At 39.6% G+C, this 22650-nt stretch overlaps 1 protein-coding gene across 1 annotated transcript in view; it reads left to right on the top strand.

Annotated features, from left to right (window-relative positions):
* The window catches only part of cacna1bb (calcium channel, voltage-dependent, N type, alpha 1B subunit, b), a 157221-nt gene that overhangs the window by 122287 nt on the left and 12284 nt on the right, over positions 1-22650 (top strand). The window contains exons 28-43 of the mRNA XM_065965499.1: positions 1085-1286; positions 1791-1955; positions 3621-3731; positions 5104-5187; positions 6794-6910; positions 7662-7727; positions 10240-10331; positions 10532-10682; positions 11817-11944; positions 14769-14865; positions 19208-19313; positions 19444-19551; positions 20340-20449; positions 20956-21140; positions 21991-22120; positions 22235-22345. Of these exons, the coding sequence (XP_065821571.1) occupies positions 1085-1286; positions 1791-1955; positions 3621-3731; positions 5104-5187; positions 6794-6910; positions 7662-7727; positions 10240-10331; positions 10532-10682; positions 11817-11944; positions 14769-14865; positions 19208-19313; positions 19444-19551; positions 20340-20449; positions 20956-21140; positions 21991-22120; positions 22235-22345 (1963 nt within the window). The remainder of the gene's footprint in view (positions 1-1084; positions 1287-1790; positions 1956-3620; positions 3732-5103; positions 5188-6793; positions 6911-7661; positions 7728-10239; positions 10332-10531; positions 10683-11816; positions 11945-14768; positions 14866-19207; positions 19314-19443; positions 19552-20339; positions 20450-20955; positions 21141-21990; positions 22121-22234; positions 22346-22650) is intronic.

Raw genomic sequence — 22650 nt, 5'->3', positions numbered from 1 at the left:
TTAGATTTCCAAGTTTATGTCTTGCATGCTGCATTTTTTTCCCCATCCTATTAAGCAACTGAGTGGGACTGTGTGATTACAAAGTCAGTCATGTGACTGTGCATTGAACCTATAGTACAATGCTTATTCACAGCAGGAGACTCATAAGCACTCATGAACTCAATGGAGACACCTGTCGTAACCTGGGAGCCTTGTGAGTCTTAAACGTCCTCTGTTTAAGGATCACAAGGCTCCTGTTTGTGACTCATTGATTTGTTTAGTCACAGATGTTGAGTGTGAGGATTAAAAGAAAACATCAACAGGAAGGATGAATGGCTGTATTAAGAGGGATGATTTCATTGATATTTCATAAATTCTGCTTTTATAATTCCAAGACTTATTGGAGTTATTTTGGGGAGTTGCCTTGGGTAAAGTTCTTCTCCAGGTCTACACTCCCTCCCGCCCACTACGCTCTGCCAATGAAAGGCGTCTGATCCAACCTTCACAACAGGGTCCTAAGACGCTGACTAGACTCTTCTCCTTTGTCGCCCCCCGGTGGTGAAATGAACTTCCAAACTCCATTGGATCTGCAGAGTCCCTCTGCACCTTTAAGAAAAAGCTAAAGACCCAGCTCTTTCATGAATACCTACTAACTTAATGATGATGGTCTCCATATTATTGATGATGATGATGGTAATGACGATGGTTTTTGTTTGATAACGATGACTTATAAGATGGTTTCTATACTGATTAGAGCGCTCAAGAACTGCCCTCAATGTTGTGCTTTGCCTCTGGTCACTTCCTGTCAGCACCTGTGTGTCCAATCAGACTCAAAGCTGATCGTTTCCTCTTACTGACATTGTTCTCTTTTTTTCTAGATCCTTGCTTGTGTTGTACTTACTCTCTGATGTACGTCGCTTTGGATAAAAGCGTCTGCTAAGTGAATTGTAGAATTATTGTAGAATTGTAGAAAGTTAGAGGTGTGCTGATTTGACAATTCTCTTTGGATAGAAGTCATCTCAGGGAAATAAAAATGATTATTATATGCTATATATGTTTGGGGATTTGTTTAAATAGTGACAAAGCCTTCTTTTCCTCCAAAAAGGGTCCTGAAGCACTCTGTGGACGCCACCTACGAGGACCAGGGCCCCAACCCAGGCTTCCGCATGGAGACCTCAATCTTCTATGTGGTCTACTTCGTGGTGTTCCCCTTCTTCTTTGTCAACATTTTTGTGGCTTTAATCATCATCACCTTCCAGGAGCAGGGAGACAAGGCCATGTCGGAGTGCAGCCTGGAGAAAAATGAGGTTTGAGAGTGGTGAAAATGATGCAATTTCTTGTTTTTTCTCCTGAAAAATAATGACCCCCTCCCCTCCATGCTACAATAACACATACTGATTGTTTCTGCAGGGACACTAGTTTCTGAAAGTGTCTCTGTTATCACAAATGTTTAATTCATTAAGTAAGCATAGCACATGCTGATCCACTTTGTAACATCACTGCAAGACACATTAGATCCAACATGACAGAACAAAGTTCTTAAAAAGAAGACGAGGGGGGGTGTTTTCTCAACTCTCTTCATCTCCACTTCATAGAGACTTAGTTAGAATCGAGCCGATTTTGTAAAGTATTGGCTAGATATCAGAGAGCTCCAATTTGTAGTCTCATCTTTCAATATTAAGAAAATCCTCTTGTGGCGAGCCAGCTGTCTTTCTCCAGCCCTTTTCTCCCCATTATGATGAAAAGGTGTGAAGTTGTAACAGAGAGGATCCATGCAATGTCTGTTTTTGTTTTGTCTTTTCGTCTCACAGAGGGCTTGTATTGACTTTGCCATCAACGCTAAGCCGCTAACGAGATACATGCCAGAGAACAAGCAGTCCTTCCAGTACAAGATGTGGAAGTTTGTGGTGTCGCCTCCCTTTGAGTACGCCATTATGACTCTAATCGCCCTCAACACAGTCGTGCTGATGATGAAGGTCAGTGATTCTTCCTGCTAATGAGGCAAAGTGCCATATCCTCTCACAGCAAGAGAAAAAAAGAAAAGCTTTTTTTGCTCAGTGATACTTCTGCAGTTCTCACTAACAGCAAACTGCTGAAAGATTAAAGCCAATTTCAGAAGCTTCTCCCATGAATCTGCACCAATAAATAATTTAGATCTCAAGGCAGAGATACAATTCCGGAGACAACACTGGTCTAGCCTTGAGACATGATTGACAATTAAAAGTGAATCACCACCACCAGCACGCCCCTGTGTCACCAAACAGTGCTTTCTGCTATCAGAGAAGAGTGCTCGTGTTCCTGTATTCATGTGCTCCAAAGAGAAAATCTCTGAGTTATTAAACTGCCTGTTTGTGTAATAATGCCAGCTGGTGCCAGAGAAGAGCTCTTTGTGGTTTCATTTACATAATTCAATATTTCTAACGTTACTATCCTTGTCAGATTCTGACCACAATGTATGAAAAGAGACAGTTGAAAAGCTTTTGTATACATTTAATGAGGAACATAACATAATTTAAGCCAAGACTTGCTTTGACAGCACTGACTGGCCGTACATAATTATGTGCCTCAGTTTTCAAGTGGAATGAAACTTATTTGTTTTGATATTTTCTCAGGTTTACTGTGGTCACTATACCTGGCTTGTTAGCTCATTCTGTGTTCATCGTACAGTTATTTATCTGTCAGCCAGTGCACATGAGTCAGGATTATTGTTGGCTGTTCCCCACAGAGAGACAGTAGTGACGAGGAGACGTGTTATTTTAAGTTACTCATTATGTGTCGTTCATCCCCCGCTGAGATTTGGGTGAGCGGTTGGTAAGTTTGCTGTTCAATGAGCTCTCTTAACATCTTTAATGTGATTAATAAACTCTGGTCTGAAAGTTTATTATTATAGGTCATTCTGCAGCTAATGAATTAGCCAGGAGTGGAGATTGTATAGCTTTGATAATTCTCCATCACCAACCTCTAGTCCTAATATGATCCCTCCTGTCTCCAGAAAAACAATATCGCAGCAGCCAGTATGCCAAACTAAAGGCTATGTCCATTATTTATACAGTCTATGTTTCAGACTTAATGTCAGAGCAGTGTAATGAAACAAAAATAAACCATTAATTACCAAGAGCGACATGGCTAGACTTCCATTTAATTTAATACTTAATACATGAAAAAAGTTCCTTCTTCCTGTGTCTACACGGATGCTGTTCAGTGAGTTCAGTTCTGCTTTCAGTGGCCAGAAGTTATAGTACCATGTTATTGCATCTGAGGTGTTACGTGAACACATACAAGGACGGATCATTTTGTTCTTAATCACCTGCCATTTCCACTGTGGGAACTCACAGTTCCTATCGGCAGTGGAGAGGATAAAAATATATGCATAACTGGGATTTACAAAAGCCTGTTCACCTTTTAGCCATCGTGCTGGAGCTCATACGAGCAATCAAATATAACCTGCCGGCCTTGCTTTTTAGCTGCATTTACACTCTTAAGTGTTCAGTATGGTAAAGCTATCACATCTACTCGTGATGGAAGAGGCTAAATGTGAAATAAATGGGCTAAAGAATGCAGCTATTTCATACATATTGTGTTTATTTTGAATATCTTTCACCTTATTAATATGCAGTGTTGTTCTTGCCTTCTGTCTTCAGTTCTACGGAGCTCCAGACCTGTACGAGTCCATGCTGAAATACTTGAACATCCTCTTCACAGCCCTCTTCACACTGGAGTGCATCCTCAAAATTATTGCCTTCGGTCCACTGGTGAGCTGTGAAGACCATATGCTGCTCTGTACTCTGCAAACGCCAGACAATTATTCACTGTTGTATTGATTCTGTTTACACCAATGAGGGGAAATCTTTCCTTTGATATGCAGACCAGACAGAAAAAAAATCAGACTGACAGCGGCTTCCTCATCACACTGCTCTCAGTGTGCGTGTAGTGCTCAATTAATTCAAAGATGTGCTTGTAAATGTTTAACAAGACTTTTCTTGTTTTTTAGTGTCAGGATTTACAGACTTACAGGGTGTTTCTAACCAAGAGGCCAATACATGGTCAGATTTAGACAAATGTGGAAGGATGTCTATTGATTTAATTTGTGTAAAGGTACATAAAAGTGTACAGCAGAGAATGTATGGCACGCCACAAAGCAGTCAAAAAGAAGAGTTAAAGTCTAAAATTGAAGCTCAAGGATGGGAGACAAGTAACAAAAAGAAGGGAAGAATGGAAGAGTGCTCAGGAGGAATAAATCTCCCCCAACATGGTGCCGTGCCGTCTGGCCTGCAGCGAGGCATTTCATCTCTGGCTCCGTTCCATTTACCAGGCCCATTTATTAAATGGCTTTTCTCACACACCACTTGCCTCCACCTGTTTAGCTGTTAAGCCCAGACGGATGGGCTCGCATCTGCTGGTATAAACACTCGGCTGCTGCATCTCTTCAGTCTGCAGCTGTAGGGCCTCAGGAGCTGGATGATTGACCAGTCTGAGGAGAGATCCAGACTGTACACAGCAGCTTAGCATTTAGTTTATGCGCGGGAGTGTGTCAGCATTTGTGCATCTGCAGTGTTTATGCACATATAGATTCATGTGCCCGAGGGTGTGTTTTGGTTGTCTCTTTTCCTTTTTTAAGCATTTTGTCTACAAACTATGGGAATGTTTCTTGTGTCCACCTGCAGTTCAACATATCAAATGTCTTGAAATCAAACCAAATGCTCAATTGAAATTTACAGAAATGTTTGCACAGATTAGCTCCTGTATAGTTTCTGTTAACTTGTTTTTTACAAAGATATTTAATTTGAATAGCACTATAGTGATTTAATGACTGTTTACGTTTTTATATATATAATTGAACCGTAAGAAGGATAAAAAGCTGTGGGTTTGAACTACAGATAAATCGACGACCCGGGCAATGACCTGCAGTGGTTGAAACGATTTGCATTCAGAAAAATGTGTGGCAAACTCAGAAAAATGCATATTCAAAAACATGTTCAAAACGGGGAGAGAAGTGCTGCAAAAGCTGAAACAACTACATCAAATGCTCCGCAAATACTTTACCAATGCGAAGTCACGTCAAGAAGACATATGCATAGAAAACAAAAGCAACACAAAAACTCTGCAATCGTCTTTGTCTTTTAGAACTACCTGAAAGCCGCCTGGAATGTGTTTGACTTTGTGACTGTACTTGGAAGCATCACAGACATCGTGGTCACAGAGGTTAAGGTAAGAGCCATGCTGTACCAGCATGACTGTATGTAATGTGTCACTACATGAATATCAGGCTTTAGTGCATCAGCTGTTATACTTGTTGCACCCTAACTCAATGCACCATTATTGCAAATTGACTTAAAGTCCACATGAAACAGAACTTTGAGAGTATCAAACTGCTGTGTCGTATTTATTCCCACCTTCAATGGGATAGAACCAATCACAAGATAGAAGTGGGACATTCCCTTAGGATGACTTTTATTGAATCATTAGCTTCGACTAAGATTCTTTTTGGTCGAAAAAAATGAGTAAACGCCCCTGAGTGTCAGGATGAGACATCAGACGTTTGAAACATTTTACAGGAAGAGAAAATACAGTTGGTTTAATGGAAAAACACTCGGATAAGGCTTTATTGAAATATTTTTGGCAGATAAACGCACATGTCACACAGGACTGCTTTTCATTTGATGAGGACTTAATGTCAAATGTAATGCTTTTGATAAAAAAGTATATAGTAATATAAGTTACTACTGTGTAGGTTTGCTAGAAATGTTTACTTTTTTTGATCATTTAATGTTTTTTTTTGTGTAATCTACCCAAAGTCAGAAAATGTTCAATGCTAGTTCATCAGGAGGAAGTCTTTGAACATTTAATTGTTGATGTCATGCCATGCTGCTCTCTCACAGATCTCTGATGTCCACTCAAAATCTTAGCAAACAATCTGAGAGAAAAAAACTGAAAACAATGCACAAACCAAAGGCAGCCACAGGGTTACAAGTGGAGCCAGACTACATTTAAAGTTAGAAGCGTTTAGCTTCCTCTGTCAAATCAACTGAGCTGAGAAAAGGACAAAAGGATGTGACCGTGTCGATGGCTGGGGCTCATTATTGTCGCTTTCTGTGTTGCAAAGTCGAGTCTTTCTATTTGTGTGACTTTCTTTTCCTGCGATCATTAGCTTTCTTTTACTTTCTCTTGTCTCTCTGGCTTTCCTCCCCTGTTGATTTTTTTTTCTCTTTCCATCTTCTGCTGTGTCTCTGCTGGCGCCTGTGCCCTCACTCTGCCCCTTCTGTCACATGTGACACCTCTAGACGGTAAGTGGCTTTTCTTGTCTGCTGCTGATTATGTCAATCCCCCCGTCAGTGTCTTTTCTTCTCTCCCAAAGTCCACCTACTGAATCCTCTATGTGATATGATATAATACCTATTAAACTGTGACACAATCATCATGAGCTATTTTAGCTGCATAAAAGCTAAGGTTAAATTTAACGCTGCAAAGAAACATTTTCATGAGTGTAATTAAGTTGCATGAAGAGCCAATGTAGGGTCTTTAAATGGCAACAAAGCCTTGTTCTAAGATGAGTGCAACAGCATGAATAGCTACATATTTATATATTCCTATATTTAAATGATAAACTTTAAAGTGAAAAGAAAACACAGACTTTAATGCGAATAATCCAGACCTTTCTGTTCTGGGGGCTTGGAAGAGGGCTTTTGGTTTTATCTGAAAATCTGCTCTGTAGTCGCATAGTAAGCCTTTAAGATTGTGTCAGGTATTTTTTTTTCAACAATCCTATTAACTCTGTTTTATTCAGATGTCTCACAGAATCTATTTTCTCTCCCAGGACAAGATGATCAACCTGAGTTTCCTGAGGCTTTTCAGAGCTGCGCGGCTGATCAAGCTGCTGCGGCAAGGCTACACCATCCGCATCCTGCTGTGGACCTTTGTTCAGTCCTTCAAGGTAAGTTTGGACACACAGTGGCCACAATTTGCCCCAGAACGTGTGTGTAAAACATAAAACTAAACTTGATTAACATAGCAAGCTTCAAAATAATTAATTAACACTGGCAACAAACAAAAAGTGTTTTGGAGAAATGAATGAAATTATTTGTTTTCAGAGGTGCAGGTGTTGATTTATTCAATAGAGATTCAGCGCAAAATATTCCAAAAAGGTGGATTTATAGTTTGATTAAAAGTCAAACAGTGGAATAAAAAAGCAAAAAGCAGGCAGAGACCCACTGCAGTCTTCTTCTGTTTAAACTAAACATAGCAGCTCTCGGCAGACAGCAGTTCAGATTTTCACACAATGCTGCTTTGCTCTCTAAATCCCCCAGGACGAGTTGAGTTAAATGCGGAGCACTGGGCTGCAGCCGAGGGAATTTATGGCTGGTTTAATGTCAGTGGTGAGAGCTTTTAAGTCCAATGAAAATGGACAGTATCTGCAGAGTGTTAAAAGGTGGCTATTTAATTACAACATATTTTCTCCTCCTCCCCTCAGTGATATAAATAGCTGGTTAAAAGAATCGATCCTGCAGGTCAGGTTGGCTTCTGGACTTTTTAAATAAGACTGTAAAATCTTACAAGGGAGCTAGTCTTGTGTGGAGAATGGGATTTGTTAGGGTATATGTAAGTGTCTGTGTATAACAGAGAGGAGTTCATGTGCAGAAACCTGGTCTAACATGATCTGTTTTTGTTTATGTCTCTGCTTTCAGGCTTTGCCTTACGTCTGCCTGCTCATTGCAATGCTCTTCTTCATTTATGCCATCATTGGAATGCAGGTGAGTTGTCACATGACCATGTTTTATTCAGTTAGTGACAGGTGATCCCCCAAAGTGTGAATGGTTAACCCAAAGTTCCTGCTGTACACTCTCATGGTACCCCTGAACATGACTGTTTTAACCTTTACAAGTACACTAAATGAACTAATGATGGTGCTGAGTTGACAGTCTTTTTACTCTTCTTTTTAAAGTTTTGTTTTACACTTGTTAGTGTGTCTACTACACTGTTATTATAAGTACACTGGTGTCACAATGGTTGTGTCACACAACATTATCTATGATCACAAAGTGTGCATCAGAATGATCATATTTCATCTTATCATTTGTGTTTTAAGTAGGGCTGGGAATCTTTGGGTGTCTCACAATTCGAGGATATTCGGGTTCTTGGGGTCACTATTCGATTCAGGATCTATTTTAGAATCAAAACGATTCTGGATTCATGATTCAAAGTCTATTTTTGATTTAATACATACTTCAGGATCTAGTTTTAAGGTTTGTGTGCGTTGATGTTGTGATGGTGAATGAAGGGACTCAACTATCAGCAGTGCATAGGAACTGTTATTGCTCCAGTGGAGAGTCATAAGGGTGGAGGACAATAAAAGTAAGATGGGTGAAACATCAGTGTAACACAAAACATTTTTCAACAACACACATAACATTATAACGTCAGTCAATCAATCTTTTTCTGAATCGTAGCAATTCATTACAAATATTATCTCAATACAATTTACAAAAGAGCAGGTTAAAGACCTTTCTCTTTGTTATATTATCTACAAAGACCAAACATTTATCCATCATGAGCACAGCACATAGCAACATTTAGCAAAGTTACAGTGACAAGGAAAAACGTTGCAGAAACCTCGAGCAGAACCAGACTCATGTCCAAGCTATGCTAACCTGTTCTGTGATGTGTCCTCAATTATGATACAAAACTCTGCCTTGAACATTGCCACCTCTGGAAAAATCCCAGTGAAAATATTTCTCATGTATTTCTTTGCAAACCATACATGCATTGCTTGGCTATTGCCTCTGGTTGCATAGTATCATACAGGTATTTCATTGGGCTGAATAAGTGCTTGCTGTTGTTCTATAGGGTCAAGATGTTTGATACATACATATTTGACTGCTGTCAAAGGTCTCCTGGGTCCAGCAGCCAGTGTTGATAGGCCAGCAGGAGGGACATGCTGAGGGGCAGATAAATATTTCAAAAGAGACCTCTGTTTTTTTTTTTACTTTGCTCACAGTAGGTTATCACAAGATCCATACGTGTTTCATTTCTGGTCTTTCTCTACATTTTATTTCATTTAAAATCAATGAAAATGTAATTGGCTTGGAGTTGAAGATAAAAACAGGATGAATCATATACATAAACTGGGTGATTATAACAGAGATAACATTCTACACACAAACAACAGAGCAGCTGTTTGCTTAATAAACAAACAGCAGTCATCAGATTCATGGTCAAAAGTTGCTAAATGCTGATTGGTGCACATATGTGACATGACAATTTCCTGCAGAGCCCTACCCACTTCACATGTGTACAGAGAAAATAGGGATGCATGTTATGCTTTTTTATAGCCTGAAAATTATGCACAACTGTAAAAAAAGGCAGATGGATTTGTGGGAAAAGCAATTCAAGTTGATATCATGCTGTTTTTCTTTATAACTGTAAAAATAACAACAACAAAAGCAACATGATGTCACAGTGAGTGAAGAGTTTGTTCTGTGGGACAAATCATCTGGCTCTTCTTCTCTTTGACTCGAGTATCTTTTTCTTCACCGTGCTGTATAACAATGAAAGTCATTATATAGCTGCATATCAGACAGGAGGTTTGATACCAACATCCACTGAAACAACTGTTACAGGATAATATAATTGATTATGATATATAACTTGCATCCCTTGAAAAATATGGAACTATTTCTTGTGAACAAAGGTTTCTAGCTTAGTAAAGCAAAAATGTGCTAAGATTATAAAAGCTGAATTAGAAAACATAGTATCAGGGCTTTATAAGACACTGGTATAGAATTAGATATACTTTATTGATCCCCTGAGGGGAAATGACATTTTTACACTCTGTTATTGAGTCATGCTTCACACACATAGGCTGAAATACACACACATGCACAAACAGGACCCTATGGACATGCACTAATGGAGAGATGTCAGAGTGAGGGGGGGGGGGGGGGGGGACTGCACACAGCGAGCACTCCTGAGCTGTGAGGGGGTTCAGTGCCTTGCTTAAGCGCTCCTCAGCAGTGCTTAGGCACCTCTCCAGCTACCAGACTCGAGATTTGGACTTAAATCGGCAACCCTCTGGTTCCTAACCCAAGTCCTTACAGACTGAGCCACAGCCCGTGTTAAACTGTGTACTTGAGGGTTTTGCAGAACTATGTTGTTGTCTCTGTACCACGTTAAGTCCATTAGTCCGTTATAACAATAGAGCAGAGTAGAGTAGTAAATTTGAGTTTTGGCATGTGATAAACACCGGCTGCTCTCCTGCTGCCTCAGGTGTTTGGAAACATTGAGCTGAATGAGGACACAGCAATTTATCACCACAACAACTTCCAGACCTTTTTCCAGGCCTTGACCCTTCTCTTCAGGTAATCCTATCTATAATACCGGTAATCATATATAATATAAAGGGAATAATAAAGGGATAATTTTATATAATAATATAAAAACAATCAAATGCCTACTGATGACACTAAGCCTTGTTTCTGATTATGTTTAGCAGTGTTAACATTCAGTTTAGGTTCATGTGCGTGTATTTGTGTGTGTACTTGTGATCTGTGTGTTTCAGGAGTGCAACAGGAGAGGCGTGGCATGAGATCATGTTAGCATGTCTGAGTAACCGACGGTGTGATTCGCTCTCAGGAACTGTGGGAAAAGAGTGTGGTAGTGACTTTGCCTACTTCTACTTTGTCTCCTTCATCTTCCTCTGCTCCTTCCTGGTCAGTACGATGATGTTCTCATACTTTGTTCTCACTGACACACACACACTCACTTGACTTGACCTATGAAGTCTCCTAGGTCTGCATGTAGCCCAGCACCTACTCGCTTGTACTTTCTTGAAGTTCTTCACACTTGTATACAGTACATGATGCCCTGAATTGAAGCCTACGAGAATCAAAAGGTTGTCAGTTTTTCTGGTCAAGTCAGGTTTATTTCTATAGCACATTTCAGCAACAAGACAAATCAAAGTGTTTCACACAAGACATCAAAAGCATCATGACAAAAGGTAAAAAAATAAAATAAAGATTACAATAGAAAATTTCAAGATAACTCAAACAAACCATTAACAATCACAGAGAAGATCAAATGTGAAAATATTAAATACAGTTTAAAATAGTAAGACCCAGAAGAAATACAGAAATATGACATGATCAGGGAAAAATGAAGAAAATACAAAATATATAAATAACCTCACATTTTTAATAGTGATGATATCTGCTCTGCACGCCTTTCAATGTGATATTGCTCTGCAGAGTCTTATCTTCCTGACTGACACAGATTCACCTGCTGGTCTTGTATAATTGAGATTGACTTAGGCTCACAGTTTGCTCCATTCTGGTTTAATGAAACCCTGTTTGCAGTTTTTAGTAAAAAAAAAAAAAAAAAAGCACTGCTTAGATGATTCTGCCTGCTACAGAGAGAATACATGGAAAGAAAAGGGTGAAGGGGCTGCTGTTCATGTGACTGAATCCTTCAAGTAAAGGGGAAATGTTTAATTTTGAAATGTGTTTGAAAAGTCTCACCTCTATTCTAATACTATTTATTTATTTAATAAATGCAGTTATCTCAATAAATGAGCATCAATTGTTGCAAACAACAGCATCATAGTAAATGCTGTTACAAAGGAAATTGAGTTTAAAATCATTAAGTTAACAAAAACTACCAAGATTTTCCTTTAAATAGATCTACAAACATTTCGTCACCTAAATCATTTTGACTATTGACTATTATTTAAATCTAAAGAAAGTATATTTTTTGGAACATTTATTTTTTATATTTTTGTTGTTGTTCTATGAACATATATTATTACTAAATGTTGATTTAATCTACTAACTTTTGTTTTCATTCACTAGATGTTGAACCTCTTTGTTGCTGTCATCATGGACAACTTTGAGTATCTGACCAGAGATGCCTCCATCCTGGGGCCTCATCACCTTGATGAATTCATCCGCGTGTGGGCAGAGTACGACCCTTCTGCCTGGTAAGTGTTCCTGCTGTTCTTTGACCTTACAGCAGCTACAGTTTTGGCCCCCGGGATGTCATCCACTTTCCATGTCAATGAGGAAGGGATTAGTTTTTCGTAGAGAGGTGGATTGGGAAACAGGAAACTCCAATGGGTTTCTGAGCTCCAGCTGGATGACTCTGTGATGGAAAATCCCATTTCAGCGTTGAATTTGGGTGAATGACATTAAACCGGAGCCCACAGTTGGCTTATGCTGTGGTCGAGCCCCGTGTCAGTCGGACTGATGCATGTAAATCCAACATTCCACTTGGCGGTCCGTGAAGAGAAACCTTTCGAATATGTCGATTGGGGGATACAAGTCTATGACAGCGCCCGATCTGCTCCTTAAACTGACACAGTTTAACTGAACTGAATCACTATACAAATTCTGAGAGAGCCAGAGTGAGGCGTAATCTGTCTCAGATTATGCAAGCCTCATTAAGTTTGAAAGAAGGCTTTGCGGGAGCCAGTCAGTGAGTTAGGACTCCAGGAAAGGTGCACGATGAGAAATATGAAATTTCTAGTTCCTGGCAGACATTACCCGGGAGGAATCATTATTTATATCCTTGAATTTAAATTAATCGCTGCAGGGAAGTGCTTTCAGAAATAAAGAGCATATTTTCTCCTGCTTTAATTCTTTCTTTTTTTTCAGGTTGCAGCAAGTATATATTTAGAGCTCATCGTTTCCTCTTCAGACAATTTATAATACTCACTTTCACCATTTATGATGTCAGTCCTGGACACCTGGAGTAGCATTTTAAGATGCGTAGCTCAAAATCCTCCTTATTTCTCTTTCCCATGTTCCTCCAATTGGCCAGCTCTTTTTACAGTCGCAAGAAAAATTGAGTGAACTTTTGAGTGTCCTTGAAAGAGGACCTGACTTCAGGTTCTGGCCAAGTCTCGCGAAGTTCTTGCAATGTCTCGTTCAGAGCGTCAGGAAACCTTGTCTGGAGATTACACCAACAACTGTGTATCTTGTACCCTGACACAGCAGGTCCGGCTTTAAAAACAACTTTAAAGAACTAGCCAATCTTGTCGTTAATGGTCTTGTTTGGATTTGTTACTCACAAGTGGAGTAATTATTAAATTCAGTCAGCGAGATCAAATACTGTAAAGCAATGGGAAGTCCATGATTTAATATTCTTGAATGAATTGTATTCTCAAGATTTGAAGAGGGCTTGTAAACATTTTTTTTTAGCTCTGCATGCAACTCAATGGTTCAAGAGGATCTTCAAACATTATTTGTTTATAATTTAAAAAAAAAAAGAATGACTGTTGACTTAAATATTCCCCAAATCCTGAATGGTACAAACTGAATATAAGCCCTGAGTGAACTTTGATGTGTATACTGGTACTTCTTGAATATTTGTACCTATATGCTAATTTCCAGCTAACTGTTATCAGATTATGAATAGATAATAAATGTTTTGAAGGATCTGTAGCCTAACCTGTTGAACATGTCTTGTCTTTTTCAGCGGGAGGATTTGCTATCAGGACATGTACAAATTGTTGCGTTTTATCTCGCCCCCCCTGGGCCTGGGGAAGAAGTGCCCTAACAGGGTGGCTTATAAGGTTTGCACTCCCACACAGTCCTTTTTGTTTCCAAAGGGGACCGTGATGGTTTTGGACTGTAAAATGTCTGTTTTCATTCCCTGCGGTGGTAGACAATGACCCCACCACACATGCATACAAACACGCATCGATCCTCTACTAACCAGCTGGCAGGTAACCATGGCGAGTGTAGGAAACAATGCCACAAGTGAGGATCCAACAAAAGGCATCAGATGCCATGTCTTAGATATTCTCCTGCTTCTATTCATGGACTGAGCATTGTGTGCTTTGTTTCCACTTTGGTTACGGCTAACATCTCTTAGCATGCAGAAACAAGAGGGCATCTTAAAGGAATACTCACCTGTAAATCTCTCTCTTGACTGTGATAACCCCCCCACCCCCTCTGAAAGTGTCTCTGAAAGGTTTGTAGCTGCTGCTTAGGGAAAGCATGCACTTCAAATGGAGAGGCAATTCAAAATGCTAAATGGGAAACGAAAAGCACTAAAAGATATTAAGAAATTATGAGCAATAAAAACACAGTAAAAGAATATAGAACCACAATACAACAAATAAAAACCACAATAAAACTATTCAAAACTAATCAAACTAAAATTAAATGTTACAAAGGAGAGTAAAATAGATAAATGTGATGACAGTGCAGATTACAGTGTGGTTTTTGTGGAACCCACAGCTGCTCCGATGAGGACTCGAGCCTCTGTCCATGGGGCGCCTGTCATAATGGCAAGGATATTTGTCGCCCCACCCATCAAATTGTGATAGAAATATTAAATATTTTGAATATTAGTTAAGTTACAGTCAAGTTACAAACTCTTCAGAGCCTCTTTCCGAGCCAACAGGAGATTGATATCTTTTTCTCAAGGGAACGATTTGCAATGGAGTAAGCCTGAAACATAAAATGCTCTCTCATTCCCTAATGCCTATCTTCCACCAGGATCCCTCCACCCAGCATCTCTGCACAGGGAATCCTCCGGAGCCCCCTCCCCCTGTTTCCTCCCCTGGGATCCATCCCTGGATCCTTTAATCCAACAAGGATGGCATTCCAGACCATGATATCCTGGAAATCTTATTAACTAGGATTTCTGTGTTTTCCTCTCTTCCCATTCTCTCTTTTTGGATTTGACCACTTTCCGTTTTGATGTAACTTCCCACATCCCTTTACCACCAAACCTCCTCCATCTGGGAAATCTTCATTCCTTCCTCATGGCCTCCTACCATCTTTTCCCCCGGGAAGCGGCCGCATGAATTACCGCGACATGTACGAGATGCTTCGTGACATGTCCCCTCCGCTAGGTTTGGGAAAGAAATGTCCCCCTCGAGTGGCCTATAAGGTAGAAAGACTCCTTCCTCCTCTGTTCTCCTCACTGCTGGTTCCCTGCTTCCACCTGTCAAACATCTTCAGGCTTTTGTCATTGTGTCACAGTTGGTAACATCTTTCCTGCTGTTGTGTTGTTCTTTCTGTTTATCTGTGAAACTCTGACTGTTGTGTATGTGAGGGTTTGTTGTACATTTTGTCATCTACTGGGGGGCTTTGCAACAATGACAAGCGACCACATATCAGCGCTAAAACATACCACAACATGTGACATAAACAAAAGTCACCTGAGTAACAAAGGGAATCAAAATCACAGCTGTTGATAGTTTTGGTTGTACAGCCCACTCAGGGATCTAATAAACCCTCTACTGCTGCAGCAGACAGCTGTTTGAAGACTGTCCAGTCCAGAAGCAAATGATTGATGGAGAAAGTCAGTGACTAGCTCAGGAATATAGTGGAACTTCTAGCAGCTAAGTAAATTCATAGCCTGCCATACGACTTTAGGACTGCAAATACTAATTACAAACCTTTGGGGTAAAAGTCGTGTGTTTCAACAGACTGCCCATCACCACTCTATCATCAGTGGTTCATATAGTGAATGTATAATAAACCTTCCAGCTCAAAGGAAGAGTGCACAAAGTTCTTTTAAACCAGAATCATGTTTTATGACAGTGGGCAGAATGTGGACACCTTTCGAGATGGAACCATATAGATATGTTAAAAACTTGTTTTTACTACTACAGTGCAGGCAAAACATTAGGGATGGCCTGGATAAATGCATTTAAATTCTATACAGACATTAACGCCTCTCAGGATTAATGCTCCTGACTTTGGAGAGAGTTAATCGAGCATCACGCTCGGGTTGACATATATGGTTCAGGGTGTGATGTCTTGACTTTGTATTTGCTCATTTTAAACTCAGGACATAGTGCCGTCATAAGGTCAAGATTTGACATGATCCAATACTTCAGTCGCTAAGCAACTATTTGCAGAACTACCATTGTGACCTTTGAACTGATATTCCCATCAGCCTCAGATTTAGTTTGTGTTTCCTGCAATTTAGCATCTAACCGTGCATACAGCGTAAGTACTGATGTGTAATAGACCAGAGGGTCTTCTTCAGGTGATAATTGTTGAACAAAGGTGGTCACACCCATATATGAATAAATCAAACCCCCAATAGGCTGATAGGTACTCTTATGGCAGGCGTGGTCAAACATTGAAAATGTCCCAAAGGTGAAATACATCTACCACAATCATCTTTGAAATACGACACCAGGAAATATGAGATGATGATGAGATGAGATTCAACTTTATTGTCATTACACATATACAAGTATAGAGTAACGAAATGAGGTTTGGCATCTCACCAGAAGTGCAAATAAGCAGAAATATACAAGGTGTGCGGGCGTACCTTCTTCTCTGTTTTTTGTATTGCCCTGAACCTAAAAAACATTATATCAGAGTATAAATATTGTCAATATGTTATCATTCTGATATTTGCATTAAGCACCACTGTATCGAGGTTCAGCACAGAATATCCTTATTCTTGGTCCCCTGAGGTTTGTGTCAGGGACACTTTGTAATTGAAACCCAGACAGAGATAATAGAATTATAAAGGTGCAAGTGAGAGAGTAAAAAAGAGTCCATAAAACAAACTTAAAGAGAATAAATATTGGAATAATTTTTAGCATGGAGTAGAAACTCGACAAAAAATTGAAGATGCAAATGTAAAGATGGTTTGCTAATTATCTAATTTGTCATCCTTCTGCTTTTTAGTGGCACTAACTAACTTGTTAAGAAAGCATGAAATCTGACACCTAATATCTCAGATATCTGTGATATTAGGTGTCAGATTCGGCAGTGGAACAAGATATTTAGTTCAGGGTATCTGGGTTTAGCTGCTAATCAGGACCTCCTCCATGGCACATTTTAAAAACACATCTTCTCATCAGCTTTTGGCTGGAGTACCTGGCTCATTTATCCCACGGTTATGTGCAAGACTTGTAAACTTGTGAAGTGTAAGACGAGAACACAACCCAACTCTCCTCAGGCCGTCCCTGAGCCAGCTGCTTACCTTTAGCGGAGAAAGATGCAGACTTAATGGGAGCATTTCCAGCGCAAGCAAAGCTGTCCAAATGAATCACATTTAAAGCAGCCCTGCCCCAGTTGTAAATGTCTAGGTCTGACGTGGTCACATCTCCAAATATAACTCCATGTTCTGTGAAACGACAGAGAAGGAAGACAAACAAAGACACTTCAAAGAGCAGCAGAGCACTTTTTCCACATCTCTATGTTCCTGTTATTCACTATCCCACTTTATTTTAATTGATGAAACTCCTTGTTAACCTCCCTTAGTATGAACATACCTTCCCCTGATAGTCCCCGCTGACCCTCTTACCGTCTCATATCCATTTGAATGTTCTGTCTTCAGGCTAAGCTTCACTCACTCCTTTGAATGATCTTTCTTTCACCCTCTCTAGGGATTTGCTTCCTCTCCTCTCCTTCCTCTCACATCACTGTGTGTACTTATCCACGAGTGTGTGTTAAGTCTTTGTCTGCAAGCATGTGTCTTTTGCATAATGTGCTTTTTGATGATGTGTTTCTGTATTTGTCTGGTGTTCAGGTCTGCAGCTTCCCCTGCTCCCTCTTTATTAGAAAAGATGCAAGGCTTTACACTCGTCGATGCCATCACATTCAGTTTTCTTTTTCTAACAAACGTCACTGATGCTTGAAACTCGTGCTTCTGAATTCATACTCTTTTCCTTTGTTCTGCCATCCCTCTGCTAATTCAAACATGCATGTGTTTATGAATAATGTCACTGCAGCCATGATCTACATGGCCTTTTATGTGTGAATTCATTTTGATCACTTTAGCTTTTGTCTTATGCTATTATATAAATATTGATTGATTTATTAAAGATGGAGCCTATGCTGCCTGGTAATTAATGTTCCAATAGTTTTTTATAATTATTACTAAACAGTCGACTGCAAGGATGGCCTGACAGTAAATGTCAGGATTTATTTTTAAAGTTAAATAGTCAACCTACAAATGTTTGAAGAAAGTAAATAAAAGTTCAAAGTAACATTTGAAATAGCTTGTTTTGTCAAAAAACTGTCCAAAAACCAAAGATATTTAATTGATACTAGATATTGATATACTGTATATTAAAAAACAACAGAAAATCCTCACATTGGAGAAAACAGAACCTTCAAATGTTTTGAATGTTTCGCTTGATTAAGTCTGTCTAAAATAATAGACAGAATTCAATCATTGTGTTGGTGCTCTCCCATTCTTTAAGTTAAGGTAGTATTGGTAGCTGTTGTTATTTTCCTTCATTCTGTAACGGCTACAAAGTGATCGTATAGTATTATAGTATTTTTCAAAGGTCTTCATCATAGTGGGGTCTTAAAAATACTTGTACATGTACACCATTCTGCCAGAGCAACCCTCCCACGTCCACCGCCATTTATTCCAGTTTAATTTTATGACCTTCTCAAATGAAGGTCTTTTCACCCTACAGTATTTTCCTCAAGTCTGAAGCTCATACTTGCATGTGCTATAGTGTAGGTTTGTTTACTGGGACCAGACACCAACACCAAGCTGGCAAACACCTCCTATGTTACCCACTTTATTTGTCTTACAACTTAAAGTCATGAAGCCTCATAATGGCTTCAGATGACATTAACTCTATCCATATTTATCTATATGTATCCCCTCTTTAACAGTGTAGTTCTATTACACTAAGATAGCTCTACTGGCAGTATTGGAGAGGTAATATTACAGCAAGCAACCAATTTATCTTTGAGTACCTAAAAGATGGACTTAACAAGTTGATGGATGTTTTCTGTCAGACACTCATTCCTGTCCAGCAGCAGCCTCTATTTTCTCCTCACTTCTTATGTTCATTATTTCTAGATGAAGCTGTAGTGCGTGAGAGCTAAACACCTTCAAAGAGTTAACAACCCTCACAATGCTTAGATTCACAAGTCGGTCATGTTTAGCTTTTAGCAGAAGTGTGTTCTGCTTGTGATGGATTTGAAGTAGTCTCATAGCAACAGCACCAGACATAAGCAGCACTGACTCACTCACTGCAAACATCTGTGTAGTGTTGTTAGCTTTAAAAAAATCCACCGTTGCAGGCTCCTGCTATTCAGATGTGAGGAATTTAAGTTGTTTTCTGTTTAATTATCGTAATAGTTGAATATCTTTGGGTTTTAGAAAGTCATTGCCTTTTATTAAACCACTATCCTAACATTTGACTAGTTGTCATTTCGCTAACAAAGCCACCTTTCACTAAGTTGTTGATTGTATGTTCCTGGTTCACGGCCCCTGCTCTTTGATTCTTCCCTCTCAGCGGTTGGTGAGAATGAATATGCCCATTGCTGAAGACAGCACTGTGCACTTCACCTCCACACTGATGGCTCTGATCCGCACAGCCCTGGAGATCAAACTGGCATCTGGTAAGAGACTTAAACTACAAAATCCAGAGTCCCCCTGCAGCCAGACTGACAGCTCAGATGTTAATGTGAAAGGCAGTGATCGCTGTGGTGCAGATTTGATGTGACATCTTTTTTGTGGGCGTGTCTCCAGGGGTCCTGGCACAGCATTTGTGCGATGCTGACCTGAAGAGAGAGATAAAACGAGTGTGGCCAAGCCTGCCGCAGAAGACTGTTGACCTGCTGGTGACACCTCCTAAATGTGAGCCAGAGTTTTAATTGAGCTCTGCTGAGACCTGAATGTTTGCACGACTTCTTCTTGTATCTTTCCTTTTTGTTCTTCATATGGCTCTGCATAGTCTTATCATTGTGTGGAGGAGTTTTAGAGTCAGACATGAGAAAAAATGAGGGGAGGAAGATCCTTCTGTTAGATTTTTTAACTTGAAACAAGATGTTTTAGTACAGAAATACATGAACATTTCTCATATTCTATATTCACCATAATGAAGTTGTTACATAATAATCGTAATATGCTTTGCTGAGTTTGGGCCTCATGAGATGGTAGTTTCACAATCCTTAGAGAAACATTTACACTTTTTAAATTAAGGTAGATAATCCCATTTTTTATTACCATTAAGCAGAAATAAAGACTTTACTTTCAGTAAAGGGTCTGCAGCTATAGAGAAGTCATGGAGGTTAAAGCATTAATTAAGGATTGATTTATGTAATGATGTATAAAGAGCCAAAATGGAACAAAAAATCTTTATGGTGATCAGACACAAGTTCACCCTGGATTTGTTTACCTTAACAATTCCTTTATAAGCATAAGCCAAACAAATCCAAACAACTAGTTTGCAATTCTATAATGTGCAAGAAATAATAAACCTTAAAATGACTAGAGAGGGAGATAGTTTCGTACAATATGGCACTTCTCAAACTTTCTGATAAACATGACAAAGCAAGTCTCTGATAAGAACTTTGTTGTTCATCTGGTGCCCTCTACTGGCCGCATTGAGGACTCGTCTCTCATCCTCTTCTCTCCTCCTCCAGACAATGAGCTGACTGTGGGGAAAGTCTACGCAGCTCTGATGATCTTTGACTACTACAAACAGAACCGTGCCAAAAGACTTCAGCAGCAGAACACTTCAGGGGGACCTCAGGTACACTGGGTTGTGGGTCATTTGAGCAGGAAATGTGTTTCATGTAGTTGGGATCATGAAGTCCATAAAATGATTTTCTTGAGCTGGGTGACAGACCATGATTTGTGCATGAGAAACATGTATCAGATGATTTATTTCAAAGTCCACAGCTAATTATTCTAGTCCTGTCTTAAGGTTTTGAATGCTCAAATGAGTTCAGTTAATGGACAAACAATGTTGTTTAAGCATCTTTGATCAATTTTCTGACTCAAGCTGTGTATTGGCCAGATTGACTTTATTTATGAAACGCTTCATATTTCTTTAACTCAGCTATTTTAACATGGGTTTCCATGTCATTGTTTCTAGTTCAGGATTTTGTGTGTTTTTGATAATGTTTTTAATTTATTGATTAAATACAAGCACGTTAAACCAACTGTCATCTAACATGTCCTGGTTCTGTTTAGTGTTCATACATTCAGTGTCATTGTAAGTGTCATTGTTTTGACTTTTTTTTTAACCCCCTGCAGAGTAAACTGGGGGCATTATTCCGTCCTGTGCTGCCACTCACTCACATACTGGAAGTTGAACCTCCAGTTTCCAGCCCCAAACAACCCCCCACCACCCAGCTGGAGCCAGAAGTGAAGCTAGTGGCTCTTCCTTCAACGTCCCTCACTGCGACCACTGCCACCACCTCTTCAACAAGGGACACAATGTGAGACACTGTTTTCTCTTTCCTATACAGTAGAAACACAGTGGAAATGTATTTACAAGGGTGACGCTCTTGTTTCATTGATGTTAAAATAACTTCAAGATCAAGGCAATATACACCATTATATTTCAGGAATATAATGTGTTATTACAGTACGAAATACAGGATTCAATGTTTCATGGTAAAAAAAGCCTCAGAAATGTTACTGGACACTGAACACAACACCACCCTCTGATATGCATTTCTGTTACATTGATTATACTTTCTAATAGTTTAATTTTACACTATGTACCACTCAAGTATTTTCTCATCAGTCCAGTACATCTTTCAGTTTTAACATGACTGTACACAACACAATTTAAGCATGAGTTCCAACATAATGATTCATTTCAATACTTGGTAAACATAAGAAGCGAGAACTAAATGTCCTGATGATGATTTCCTTCCAAATCCATCCTGTCCAAACGAACAACAAAAAAAGTGTTAATTATTAGCGCATCAGTGCTTCGATGTGTTTTATTTTAAGAACTAAGGTAGTAAGCCGTTTAAGATGGGGTGACTAGGTTGTTGTCTGAAAATGTGGGTCAGACTCCAATGGAAGATGTGCAGTGACTCTGCTTTTCTGACTTCACTGGGGATTTCATTTCACCAGTGAGGAGTCTGAACTGCTGCAGGGTTCTTAGAGTGACAGCAGGGTGTCAATGTAGTGAACAGATAGGAAGGCTGGTGTGTGGAAATCTTGTTATGCAATCCCACACAGTCCTTGGTTATTTATAAGAAAGTCTCATATGTATTTTTCTATTTGTATGAGCTGCCACTTTTACAGTCAGAGCTCTTGTGTGTTTGCATGCAGACTGAACCAGAGGAGTGGGATAAAACACTCCCAGTCTGGTGATGTTTCTCAGGCTGCACAGAGGCCTAAAGGCCGGAGGAAACTACAGAGAGGCCAGTCAGAGGATGTGCCATACTCAACCAGACCTCAGGTACACAGACACCAAGAAGACTCAAATTATTTCACAATTTAACTTTCTGCCCAGACTGTTTTATCTATGTTTCCTCCATACATACATACATACGGCTACTTCTTCTTCTTTCAGGAACTGGTTGAACTGAAACAGGTGGAGAACATTTCAGACTCAGAAGGATATCCGAGCCTGGAAGGTCACAGCAGAGCAGCTTCACTGCCCCGCCTCAATGCTGAGTACTATGTAAGCTCTCCACAGCTCATGAAGCCATACATCCTGTTTTATAGGATCACTATTAATGCATTTTTTTTAAATGAACACACTGAGGATACCTTATGTTTTTCTTGATGTAATTAGAACAAATGGCTGCTGCAATGTTAGAAACACAAAATATAACGTGGTTAATTTGGGCAGTGAACAGGTGACTGGGCTTGTAGAGACTGGAATGGGGCTGAAAAAGTGCAATGCTGAGTGAAAGCAGGTCTGTGAAGGCAGCCGTGAGCTTAATGAGGCAGAGTCGCTCTCTGTCAGTACACATCAGTACATCC

This window comes from Labrus bergylta, chromosome 17, assembly GCF_963930695.1.
Source record: "Labrus bergylta chromosome 17, fLabBer1.1, whole genome shotgun sequence".
NCBI classification, from domain to species: Eukaryota; Metazoa; Chordata; class Actinopteri; order Labriformes; family Labridae; genus Labrus; species Labrus bergylta.
The sequence above is the reverse complement of the archived record's forward strand: the minus strand, read 5'-3'. Positions and strand labels throughout refer to the sequence as shown.